The sequence below is a fragment of the Nasonia vitripennis genome, chromosome 2, assembly GCF_009193385.2.
Source record: "Nasonia vitripennis strain AsymCx chromosome 2, Nvit_psr_1.1, whole genome shotgun sequence".
Taxonomy (NCBI): Eukaryota; Metazoa; Arthropoda; class Insecta; order Hymenoptera; family Pteromalidae; genus Nasonia; species Nasonia vitripennis.
The window spans coordinates 22,952,319-22,965,528 of NC_045758.1; the positions used below are offsets into that span (position 1 = coordinate 22,952,319).

The 13,210-nt window shown below is 35.7% G+C and overlaps 2 protein-coding genes and 1 long non-coding RNA gene across 8 annotated transcripts; 2 read left to right on the plus strand and 1 right to left on the minus strand.

The window, feature by feature from the left end:
• Positions 1-99: 99 nt before the first annotated feature.
• LOC100120071 (extended synaptotagmin-like protein 2) lies at positions 100-9,048 on the plus strand. 6 transcript variants are annotated; one of them, XM_016982552.3, is made up of 17 exons: positions 100-257; positions 1,446-1,891; positions 1,979-2,137; positions 2,227-2,303; positions 2,378-2,444; positions 2,524-2,669; positions 2,749-2,869; positions 2,944-3,114; positions 5,304-5,395; positions 6,127-6,175; positions 6,264-6,353; positions 6,427-6,513; positions 6,595-6,753; positions 6,843-6,995; positions 7,079-7,187; positions 7,287-7,602; positions 7,694-9,048. In XM_016982552.3, the coding sequence occupies exons 2-17, from the start codon at positions 1,475-1,477 to the stop codon at positions 8,019-8,021; spliced, it is 2,541 nt and encodes an 846-aa protein (XP_016838041.1). In that variant the 5' UTR covers positions 100-257; positions 1,446-1,474; the 3' UTR covers positions 8,022-9,048. The 6 variants fall into 6 exon arrangements, with proteins under 6 accessions (XP_016838041.1, XP_016838038.1, XP_016838043.1 ...); XM_016982549.2 differs by lacking the exon at positions 5,304-5,395 and adding an exon at positions 4,452-4,549 and having other exon boundaries at positions 102-257; XM_016982554.3 differs by lacking the exon at positions 5,304-5,395 and adding an exon at positions 3,572-3,657 and having other exon boundaries at positions 105-257.
• A 181-nt stretch (positions 9,049-9,229) lies between these two features.
• Positions 9,230-13,205, plus strand: LOC100120108 (EF-hand domain-containing family member C2). The gene is made up of 14 exons (XM_001603730.6): positions 9,230-9,422; positions 9,771-9,935; positions 10,149-10,296; positions 10,382-10,605; positions 10,690-10,935; positions 11,011-11,237; positions 11,315-11,506; positions 11,602-11,744; positions 11,825-12,021; positions 12,099-12,235; positions 12,319-12,432; positions 12,542-12,721; positions 12,795-12,897; positions 12,983-13,205. The coding sequence occupies exons 1-14, from the start codon at positions 9,369-9,371 to the stop codon at positions 13,106-13,108; spliced, it is 2,256 nt and encodes a 751-aa protein (XP_001603780.2). The 5' UTR covers positions 9,230-9,368; the 3' UTR covers positions 13,109-13,205.
• On the minus strand, positions 11,765-13,087 carry LOC107980713. The gene is made up of 3 exons (XR_001728860.3): positions 12,338-13,087; positions 12,187-12,249; positions 11,765-11,996 (listed from the first exon to the last, which is right to left on the minus strand). It is a non-coding gene; the product is annotated as an uncharacterized LOC107980713 (long non-coding RNA).
• Positions 13,206-13,210: the final 5 nt, after the last annotated feature.

Here is a 13,210-nt window from a genome sequence, read left to right on the forward strand (position 1 = left end):
TCATTCCGAAGCATATATATATATATATATATATATATATATATATATATATATATATATTACACAAGTATACATCAGTCACTCAACGCGGGACGTCTCAAAAGTCGTCGCACTCGCTCGCGAGCTCAGTGAGCTCAGTCGGTTAGGCATCGCCGCCGAGTCTAGTCATCAGCTGACATCGTCGCGCGCGAGACATCGGAGGAGAGCCGAGCTGAGCAGCCAAGTTTGGAGAGCCGCGGATGCCTCCTTCATAGCAGGTCTGTTTATAACTCCACTTTTAAACCGCCAGTGCGTAATGTGAAAAAAAAAAAGTAAACTCGCGTATTTTGGCTCGGCCAGTGGGCAACGTGCGGGTGTACGTGCACGTATATTAGCCGTATAATTTATGCGCCGGATCGATAAAACTTGTACAGTTACTTATAAACAAAGTGTTGCGAACGTCATTCTCGCGCTTGAAAGTTGCATAGTTTTTGCGGAACTAGTAAAGCTCGACATTGGTAATTATTTAATCGCAGTTATAAGTGAACGAAAACAATTCTCGCAGGATTCTTCCTTCGAGGTCCTTCCGACCATTCCGTTTTAATGCCGCTATAGTCGTATAGATCTCTCGCGCCGATTATTGCGAAATCCTATCCTACTGTCGTGCGAATATTGTGCAGGTTTCTACAGTCTAAATAGTGGCATTTCCTTCTTGTTTATCGATCGACTACTGAAACGTTGTTTCCTTAGTTCCGAGGAAGGTGTGTCAAACCGCGTCGTGCGTTAGTAATTTAGATAATAGTGCGAGCAATAACGCGACGACGCATTATAAGTACTCATAGAGCAGCTGCGCGCCGCTGCTAGCCGGTAAAGCACGGCGACACACTAAGTACTTATAATATATATATATACATATTCTCTCGCGCTGCTCTATCCCACAAGGTCAGCCTCTTTGATTGCCGAGGATGGGCTAAAATTGGAAATGATGAGACTCGCGGTGATTCTTATTGTCGGTGGTCTCACGATGAGAATTTCTCTGTTATTCTTTTACATATTTTTGACTCGATTGAGGTTCTCCTGAGCAAACGAGTTTGTTTTTATACCTATACGTAACTTTGGCAGCTGTTTTTGAAAATGAATTCGGGATCATTTTGCATGAGGCTGACATCATATTGCTTTGAGATGTGAAATAGGAATCATACTTGTGGAGTTGTATGTAGCTTATTTGTTTGATCAATATGACACATTTTTCTTTTATGTCTACGCAAACACAAGTGATAATCTTTATTGTCCTACTTAGTATAGCATTCACCATGTATATTCTATGCTGAATCAATACGTTGAGCCACATTTATCAAGCTTGAAATTTCATTTTGAAATAACTGAAACACTCTATTAACATTTTTTCCTTTCCAACTTATAATTAATTTTGAATATAATCATTTATTAATCATATATTTTTACAGCATTGATTGGGGCTTGTTAAAGTAAGAGGATGGGAGAGGGGACCACGGAGACAGCATCAAAAATAAAATCTTGGCCTGTTATGTGCATGATGGCGTTGGCTTCTGGAATAACGGAAAACGACCCAAATGGAGTTGAAGAGATTGAAGCACCAAAGACTTGGCCCTACATGACTTTTGCTTCTCTGGGCAAATCTCTATTTATGAAACTGGCTACTGTTGGCGTCATCTGGGGTGTTGGTTACATGAACTGGAATTTTGCATGGCTCATCCCTCCAATTGCATTCGTTGTGTTAAAGAGCGAACAAAAGAAGGACGGAAACTTAAAAAGACTAACTGCTCAAGCGACTGCACTTTCTAAGGAGAAAATAATTATCGAAAATAGAATTGATGATCTGCCTACATGGGTTTATTTTCCTGACTATGACAGAGCTGAATGGTTAAATGGGGTATGAGTACTTTAAATATTGATTGATTGATTGACTCTTAGATTAATATTATTGTTCATGTTTAACTGTTTGGCTGTACTGTTACAGATCTTGTACAAAGTATGGCCTAGCGTTAATCATTATGCTCGAGATTTATTAAAAAACACTGTTCAAGCCACAATCTCTGAACGCTTAGCTGATTATCAAAAAAAAATTCCTGGACTTGGTCAAGAATTCAAGTTTGAGAGGCTTGTCTTAGGAAGAATTGTAAGTAATTAAAAGATTCAATAATCTGAATTTATTCATGAAAAATATTTTGCAATAGATTCTAATGGAAATATTTTGTTTGCTCTCAGCCTCCAAAAATTAACGGAGTTAAGGTTTATGATAAACATACATCCAGAAATGAAGTAGTATTTGACATGGATATAATGTAAGTTTAATACTTCATTATTTTAATCCAAATAAGCTTCTATAAACTCGATAAAATATACCAATGTTTTCCAGGTATGCTGGAGATTGTGACATTACATTTTCCATGGGAACATTCAAAGCTGGAATAAAAGATTTTCAGGTACAATTAAAGTTTAACGATTGTAGCGTTACATAAACAGAAAAGAAGCTGTATAATAATTGCCGACATATATTTTTAGATGCGAGGCATGTTGAGAGTGACTCTAAAACCACTCATTCCAATTATACCAATAGCTGGTGGTGTGCAAGTATTCTTTTTAAATTGTCCAATAATTGACTTCAATCTGGTTGGTGTAGCAGATATTCTCGATCTTCCTGGATTTAGGTACATATTTTGAATACTTTCAATAGACAAATATTTACTAAGTCAATGTATGAATTGTAATCTATTTTGTCTGTTTTAGCGACGTACTTCGAAAAATAATCACTGAGCAAATTGCTGCAATCGCTGTTTTGCCAAATAAATTCAGCATGCCATTGACTGATGAAGTCCCAGCAGAAGTTATGAAAACTCCTGAACCAGAAGTAAAACAAAATTCCATCAATTTTTTCGTCGTTAATTTACTTCAATTATTTTTATACAAATTTTGCAATTCTAGGGCGTTCTTCGAATCCACGTTGTACAAGCTAAGCATCTTATGAAAAAAGACATTGGTATGTTAGGTAAAGGAAAGTCTGATCCTTATGCAGTCATCACTGTTGGAGCTCAAGAATTTAAAACTAAGACTATAGATAACACGGTAGATCCCAAATGGGATTACTGGTGTGAGGTATATATAATTTGACTTTTTATACATCATCTAAATTTTCAGCTAGTTTCAATGCATGTGCTTTAATTAAGACTCGATTTTCAAAATATTGTACCAATTACATTTCAAGATACGGTAAGACACTTTTATTATTCTGGATGCAACATAATTAAGATTTTTTTCTGCTATCAAACAGAATCATTCATTAAAATTTAAAATTAATTTGCATCCTTAAATTTGTTTCAACATAAATTTACATGACTTTTTCATTGATTATTCATAAATTCTTTCTCTCATTGAATTAAAATTTTTTTCTCAAACGTAAGTTTTATTTGTCTCACATTTTCGCAAAATCATACACCTCTTTTTTGTTCAATATTTTGAGTCATTCACATTTTCACATACCATAAAATATCTCGTATAATTCGGTATGTATGAATGTTTGTGATGTCACGAGTGTTGTGTTATGCATTAATAGTGTACCGTCACATCGGCCATCGCTCAGCAGCTCAATATTCAGGTTTGGGACTTTGATGATACCAAGAACGATGAAAACCTTGGCAGGTATGAACTTATCATATTTGCACATATCACTCAATTTTGTAAAAATATAGATAGTTTAAAAAGTTCTCGACATAGTGTATAATAGTATATTATGCCACAACGGAGGTAAAGAACTTGTGAGTCCATAGAGAGTGTAAATTGACACCCATACCGAAGCGGAGCGTGGCAAACACCTGATATGGGTTCGCCATTTTACCTCCTGAAAGCAATATGCTATTTGTTGTAAAATCTTGTGTAAAAGTGACACATTTGATTTCTGGAACTGCAAGAGAATGTGGCACTTCTATTCAAGGTGTTGCAAAAACACATGTTATAATAGCTGAATTAAAAAGAAATTACAAGCTAGATTTCAATAAATTTCCTAAGGGTTTAGAAATTTTATTGTAATACATTATTCTATTACTTATATAGCTATTTTATTGTAAAAATTAGTCATCATTTTTAGCAGTGAAACACATCATATCATAATCAAACACATGTGCTTAGCATGCTTGTGAATTTTTTACCATTTACACAAAAATCATTGATTTAATCATTTAATGTTGTGGTTATTGGTTGGTGTTTTTTTATTAATTGCTGCTTTTTGGTGTTTACTGTCTATTTTTTCCTTTTTAGAGTATTTGTTGCAAATGTACTAATAAAGTTAATATAAATAACTAAACATTTTTTAAGATTAAATAAAAAAGTTATAAAAGAAAATTTTTTGAATATTATTACATACTTTACACTTTAGAACTTGCAAAAAAGTAACTTATCAGTTACTATCTCTTATCTCTTTTAATATTATCATGTAGGCTGTGATCTGTAGTGTCATTAGACAAGAAGTTCAATTAACTGTTTGGGACTGGGATCCAAACGTTCCTGGGGTACAGCTTGATGACTTTCTTGGAAGGTAGTAATAAAGTATACGAGTGGTTTGACTTCTCGCATGTTTGCTAAAAACAAGCCATGTTTAATATTTTTTAAACTCAATACCAATTTAGGACTATGTTGAGGGCAGTTATATATTATATGAATACATTCAATGGCATGGCTTTGAAGTATATTTATTTTAAATTATTAACTATTTTTACAGAAATGGTGCATTTAAATTTTGGAAATATGTAAATAACTATGATTTTTATCTGGTATTAATTTATTCTTTTGGGCAAATACTTTCTCTTCGTCTAGTAAAGACGCGAAATAAGCTTCTTTTCGTTTTTTGTTAATATTAGAAAGTAATTTTGTTTTTGTAAAGAGATAGAGCCATCAAGAACAATTTGAATATTAATATTCTTTCAATTAAAAATTTACGTTCGCAAAAAATGCTAAATACTACTTAGTTTTAAATAATCTAACACAAAGCTTTGTGCAAATTTTATATAAAGCACTTCAATAGAACATATAACCCACCCCTGTTTTTCTGAGAAAGTGATTTTATATTAGATTTGTCTTTCTGACTGTTAGTAATATTTGGTTTATCATACAAGAACGATCTACTTTACTTCTTGAAATTAAAAATTCTAACTTTTCTTGTATAATTTTAATAACGTATAACAATTTGAAGTATTTTGCAATTGTTTGTTCTTGCAATGTGTGCTCGATCGATACATCGAGCTTATGTCTTGTAATAAAAACTAACTAAATCAGCTTGTGTGTGGTGACAGTGCATTATGGATGAGGGCTCGGGACCCTGCAGCAAGGTGATAGCTCATCTCTTTGACAAAGATACAACTGGGCCAGATGATCCCCTTGGCAGGTATAATACATTGATGAAAACTCAAACATAGTCTGCCCTCTATGATTTTTTATTGTATACATAAGAAAATATCAAAAAATTTCAGACTATATTTATGCAATTCTGAAATCACGAATTTCGATAATTAAATATGAAAATCCTGCCATATAAGTAGAACGATGCATTTACATAAAAATCTGGCACTGCATGAGATTTAGATTATATTTTAAAGTTTCCTTTGAATTATATTTTTTAAATAGCTGCACTTAATTCGAACTATATATTTGCAGTGATTGACAAAAGTTCCCTTTTATTGGTACTCTTGAATCATAATTTGAAAACAAACTGTAAAAATAATAAGTATTGTTTCAAACTTTTTCAACTAAATTTTGTTAACATACGTTTATGAAACGCATTTTAATTTTAAATGAATATTAAAATGTTTTCCATGCAAGAGGAACTTGACGCACTAATCACTGTCTAACATTTTGAAAATGTCGCATGCGCATTCGCATAATAAACCTAATTTTGGGAAGCTATTTTACTTATTGTATGTTTTTAAAAATTACTGCTCTAGCTTCAAAGTTTCGCCTTTGGTATAGCAATAGCACGCTTGGTAATCAAAGGGAAAAGCGAAACATTTTATAACCGACCTTGCATACTTTAACTTAAATCATGTGCATCAAATATCACTGGCTTTTATAAAATAATTTTTTCGATGTGTTGTAAAAAGAAGAATGTGTTTGTAACAGGGCAACGATTGAAGTGAGCCGAGTCAAAAAGAAGGGAACCATTGACACAGTAAGTATAAAAACTATTTCTAGATTCGGTATTGAATCTTCCGCATAAACCTATACATAGAATTAAATTTGAATTTCCTTATTTTTAGTGGGTATCTTTGGAGTTGGCTAAACATGGCATGGTTCATCTTCGCCTAGTGTGGCTTAAACTTACAACGAACCCAGCTGATTTAGCAGCTGTACGTAATGCAGATGTCTCGTTATTATGCCATAAAATAAAATAAAATATTAACTAAATTTTTTTACATTCAGGCACTCAAAGAAACTCAAGAGTTGCGAGTCACTGCAATGAGCACTGCCATTTTAATACTTTACATTGATTCGGCCAAAAATCTACCTGTAAGTTTTAATACAAGATGCAACGTTTACTGTGCTTTCGATAGTTTAAATAATTGCATAAAACGTTTTCTTCTTCTCTAGTGTGTAAAAGGAAGCAAACAACCTGACGTATATCTTGAAGCAAGCGTCGGCGGTAAATTAGAAAGAACGGGAACAATGTTAAGATCTTGCAATCCTGTTTGGGAGCAAGGATTTACTTTACTGGTGGCAAATCCTGAAACTGGCACTTTGCATATTAAGGTAAAAATCTTAGACTAACATCCACATAACAATATGATAATAGCGACAACAAGTTTTTTGTCAAATTGCGTACTTATTAAATTTTGTAGATCCATGATGAAAAGTCCGTGACTGTGATTGGAACATTTACCTACAATCTATCGACTCTACTGACAGAAAACGATATGGGTGTAAAACTGCAACCTTTCGATTTACAAAAGAGCGGCTCAGATAGTAAAGTTGTCTTATCAATGTCTTTGAAAGTGAGTACATTACCGTAATGATTTAAATGATTATAAAAACATGTAAATGTTCTTGAATTTAAAAGCGTTTGATATTTTTGTAGATTTTGAAATACGAAGAACCGGAAGTTACTTCTGAAGACGAAGATGATCACGACATCCAAAGTTTAAACAAAAAAATTGATCGCCAGGAATCAACCGCTTCGAGCAGTAGTATGTGTATAATATACAATATATCATTTTCTAGATTTTCCACATATTTACATGTAAGATCAAATTTGAATTTTAACTAATGTTAATTTACTGATCTAGTTCCAGACAGTCCACTCAAGCGTCAACCTTCAAAAGACTCGATCCAAAGTGCTGCAAGTAATGTAACTTCAGCAGAATTAGAAGCAGCTATGTCTTCTAATGACGCCGTAGAAGGGAGGATAAAACGAGAGTCTGCTTCTGCCCCTATATCGGCTATTCCTCCATTCTCGTCCGTTAGAAATAGTTCACCTGGCTTGATCCGTAGAAATCCAAGTGTCACTTCATCGGCTGGAGATTCCAAACTTGGGAGGATTCAGTTGACTCTGAGATACAGCGTCGCCAGACAGAAGCTGATGGTTGTCATACACAAAGTTGCGTGAGTAGTCGTATTTTATGAAAAACGTTTACTATATTAAATATGAATAGAAGTGTTACTGGTATAACCACTGTAATGTCATTTATCCCAGCAATTTGCCACTGCCTGCAAACGATCCATCGAACATACCAGATCCATACGTCAAGCTTTACTTGCTTCCTGATAAGCACAAGGAGACTAAGCGCAAAACGGCAGTAATGAAGGATAACTGCAACCCAACATTCGACGAACAGTTCGAGTACATCGTGTCCCAGGGCGATATTAACACGCGAATCTTGGAGTTGTCCGTCTGCACTCAGAAGGGTTGGCTGTCGACGGGCAGCAATTGCATGGGTCAAGTACTTATAAACCTGTCCGAGTTGGACTTTACTCAAGCCGTTACAAGCTGGTATGATCTCCAGTCGGAATCAAAAGACTAGAAGAGAGCGAAACTGAAACGAAAGTACTACTGGCTTCTCTGTACTTCGTGCCTCTCTAGACGATCTACTGTAGAGTAGTTCGTTGGCGTTTAACTAACCAACTTCCCTAGATCAATAGTCACGCATATTGCAAAGACTAGCTGTTATTTCAGTCATATTGTAGTATTTTTTCTCGGGAACGATTGGGATATTTTAATGTTTTCATGTCTAAACAATAATCTCAATACAAATGAATCTCAAGCAGAAATCCCTTATAGAATCGAAGCAAACAGTATACGAATTTTCATTCAATGATTAAGTATATTTCGCAAACTATCATGAATTTTCTACATTTTATTTACCTTTTAAGGATTAAGAAAAAAGAAAATCTCAAAGCGATCTGCAGGTGCTAAGAATTTCAGTCATGTAGAAGTGGAGATTATATTAATATATATGAGTATATGTTAGCTAAGAAGTGTGATAAAGAAAAAAGTTTTGAAGTTTTTTATTTTGATTCATTGAAATTTGACAAGTGCTGTGCATTTTCTAAAACGCCTCTTTATAATCTATACAAATTATTAACTAGCATATTCTATAGAGTCTAAGTGAACTGTTTTTAACAAAGCGCTGTGCGTTTCATAGCTTACATTAAAATCTTATAAAACTTCACATAGCTTAGCCAAAATTTAAAAACAATCTATGATCTGATAAATTGAGACTTTATTGTGCAGATTAGCTGTGTACAATGTAATACGTCCATGCTCGTTATTAAATCAAATTGCACTTGGCGTAGTTAAAAAACATTTTCAATTGTGAAACGAATTGATTTTTAAAAATGAAAAATATTCATGAATGTTAATTTACAACTGAAATAAAACAAAAGCTAAACAATTAGATTTATAAGTTAATATTTTAAACTAATGCATTAACGCTATAATGTGAGACTAACATGAGTGCATTATATTTCTACAAACCTTTTGCTACATTCTGTCTACTCATGTAAAAAATAAATAATGCTAAATAAAAATAAACGTCATATTTGATGTTACAAAAGGCATTTTATTATTTTTATTCCTTTGTAAACAATCATTGTTTAATTACCAATTATGGCGTAGAGATAGCTCTTGAAAACCCTTACAAGGAAGTATTGATCATATTCACCCTCTTATCTGAATGCCGGTGGCTTAAGAAGGTATTTCATATTACCAAGGAAACCCCGATAAATAGATTCTCTTTTGGAACGTAGACTTCTTCCTATGTCACATTCCGCGACACGTTGCTGCGCTTTCTGTTGTAAAAAACTACGATTATCGGCTCTACCTTAAATTTTGCTTGATTACAGTTTGAAAGCAGTGTTTTATTTCAACAATGCATCAAATACCACAGCTACCTCGACTCCCCGGATTTAACTTTGATCATAATGTGAGTATTTTTGCTGATCATATTCAAAAATAATTTTTGGTTATATTTATATTTTAACAAAAAGATATTGTTGTTTCTTATTTTTGTATTATAAAAAGACAATTTTATCTCATTCTTCTTTCGCGAAAATAACAAAAAAATTAGTAAATAAATTGCAGGAAAGCAATCTGTAATTTCTAAATTCCATAATATAACTTGGAGCCTAATAACCAAATTTATTTCATTCAAATCGTACATAAATAACGCACCTGTACACGTGTGGCGGTTTACTGATAGAGAAATAAATAAGGGCTTCATAATGCGGTAAAATCGTGTAAATAATAATCCGAGCCGTAATCCATGATTTAGATCGGCCGCACGAGGTTCCACAGGTCCCAGCTGTTCGACAGGATCCACGGGGACGTGTATTACCTGGCGGAGAAGCCCAAGTCCTCGAAGCACAGCCGCTATCCGGCGATTTACGCCTGGGGCGAGGAGCCGCCGAGCCCGCCTTGGCTTGCTCTCGACGGTCAGGTTCGAGGCTTTTTGAAGATCATTCTAATATCATACACAGCGAAGCTGCGCAAAACTGTCTGACTAGTAAATTTTAAAAATTTCATTTTGTTTATTTTGAAACTTAAAAAAGTGCAGACAAATTTAATCGCATCCATCCTCCAGCGAATGTCGATTGTATTATTCTCTCACGTCTATGTATCCCCTTTTGTTGCCGCTTACTTTTCCACGCAGAGGCTTATGTTCAAAGCCTATTTTCAAGAAAGCGTCCATGAAAGACGAGAACCTTACAGAATCCGCCTTGTCGACATCAGCTTTTTTCTCGAAGACGGCACGATGAAGATCTCCGAACCGGCCGTCGACAATAGCGGACTTGAACAGGGTATTGTTGTAGATATTTTACTTTCTTTTAAATGCCATGATAAAAACAGATTTATAGAAACGTTGCGATTTTTCGATGCAATTAGGAGTGTTGGTCCGGCGTCAGAGGATCCCATTACCCGACCCTGTCAAGTACAGATATTTCGACATACTCGATCTCAACATCGGAAAAGAGCCGCAGATTTACGGCCGCGTTTACAAAATCATCGACTGCGATAAATTCACAAGGAGATTTTTGAACCGCATGGGAATACCCGTTCCCGATCCTCTTCCGGCGCCCGCTGATCCTACTTACGAACGACAAAAAAGTGTAAGTCGTGCACTTATACGTAACATTATTACTGCTGAGAGGATTATGAGTTTCAATATGGTTTGCTTTTGTCGCACTGCATAGGCTACTGTATCGGAAAAATCGCACCAGAAAAAGCCCGATAGCCTAGGAAATTTCTTGAAATTCGACAGAAAAGTCCTGAGGTTTTTCGGATACTGGGACGACAGCGACAGTCCATACGGCTACGTACACGACCTGGAGATTTTGTACTACTTGGCTGACGACACGATAGAGATACTGGAAAATTTGCCGACCAATTGCGGACCGTCGAGCAAATCGACTCTCGTCAAAAGGTTGAAAATTCCAAAGGTAATTTTACAATCTTCGCCGTCGAATTCTAACAAATTTACGAAGATATAAGCAAATACAAACATCGTTTCTCAGTTTTTCACGAGTTTAGAACCGGTAGGAAGCAGCGACCCACTGACTATTTTGAACGTGCTCGGCGAGAGCACGACTAGAAGCTACTACATCGCCGACAACTCGTACTGTAAGAAGTCGTCTGCCGATTATTACAAGGAGTGCGACCTCACGATCGGCGCACAGATTAACATTTTTGGCCGCAAGGTTGTCATAACGGATCTTGACAACTTTACCAAGGAGTATTACAGGTGATGCTCGTAGTAAAAATTTTGAATCGAAAATCATTAAATACATGTTCTCATCGATGTATATCTCCCACATATAGAAACAAATACGGTTTGGACGACTTTACTCCTCTGGATCAGCCCGGCAAACGAAGAGAGCAATCGAAGAATCCTGTTAAGTATGTCCCGCCTTACAATGGCTTCGGAAGTTACGAGGATTCGCTCGTGAACTGCTTCTCGATGGTGCCTAAGCGCCCGAAAGTTATCACCGATAAATTCTATCAATACGACAAGTAAGCCTCTTTTATTCCCCTGCACTCTGTTATTCGAGGCGACCTAAATCCCGCATACTCTCGCGAGTCTTATTTACGTCTTAATAATTTCACAGTCAGGAGAACGATAATCGCATACTCAGATTCGGGTGCAAAATGATATCCGACATTCCCGACAATACAGACAGATGCTTCGTTATTAGCGTTTACTTGCTGGATAACACTGTGGCGGTCTTCGAAGTCGGGGCTAAAAAAGCTGGTAAACTATACAAAGCGTGATTTATCGTCAGTATCCAAGGTGCCAGGTTTTTACTTTTTATTATTTTATTTATAAAATAGGACACACGAAGAGTCTGTTTCAAAAGAGAACACGACTTCGCCTACCCGGGCAGAACATGTTTAGCAGCGAAGAGCCAAAGTACTACGAACCTCAGGATTTCTTCGTCGGCACCACCGTCAATCTGCAAGGCTTCCGATTTCAGATAGAAACTGCAGACGAGCGCACGTTCAACTACATGGAACAGCATTGCAACGAGGTATGCAAATTAATATTATATCGATGTATGATAGTCATTTTGTTTCTAATGTGATCGTTATTGCATTTTTCCTCGAGTTCCCGAAAGCCAATGTGAAATTCATCATGGACAAAGTTCGAGACCATCTGAAATCGGTATACCGAGAATTCATCGGCGAATACTCACCGCTTAAGAACGACGATCATCCCCCGGTATTGAGGCTTTCTTGTTTGAGGTATTTCATCGCAACTGGAAAAATATTTTATTAGTGACAATCCAATAAAGTCGATTAATTTTATGTATCCTTGCTAAATATAGAGAAGCATTATACAATTACCTCGGCGACCATATTACGGAGCACGAAGTAATGACGGTGGCTCGTCACTACTCCTTCCGTGAACATAAGGAAGTTTGTCCTCGCGAGTACGTAAGGTAAAGCAGGTCTTTCGATTTTAACACTTACTCTTTTACTTACAGAAATGAATTATCTGCATAAGAGAAATTCTCAAACGTGAAATATAAATCTTGTGTGTAATTCCAGAGCTTTGGTGCATACGGAGCTGACTCGTCACGTTTGGAATGAACTGGACAGGCTCGAGGAAGACATTCGCGAGTGGGACAGAGAAAGGATTGGATACTTGAATCGCAATCAACTTTATACTATATTGCGCGCTAGCAGAATCCCTCTTCAAAAAGAACTGATCAACCTGATGCTTGATCGGTAACAAAATTGTTGATGTACTTTGCAATGTTCTTAAAGGATTTCCTTTTCATGATGAATTAAATTATTATAGTCTTCACAAAAACGAGCAAGGAAAACTCGATTATCAGGATCTGTTGAAGTTTGTCAACATAGCGGTGGATCCACTCCCTCCAATGCCGCCGATAAATGTGAAAGTAAGTGCTTCAGTAAATAGAAATTAGACTAGACATCATTCTTTTTAATGTGCATGATTTAATAATTTTCTATTGATTATTCTAGGAACTCTACTGGACAACTGAAGAGACGCCCAAAAGCTGCAGAGACATCGACTGGTGTTTGTTCTTAAAAGACCTTGGCTTGGAACAACAATTGAAGGAATTAGGTTCTCCGACAAATGATAAGTAAATGCCATTTTTATATTAATTGAATGGTAATTTTTTATAATCTTTAGATAACCTTTTTACGATAAACTTATCGTGCAATATACGTACCTTGAAAAATACTATG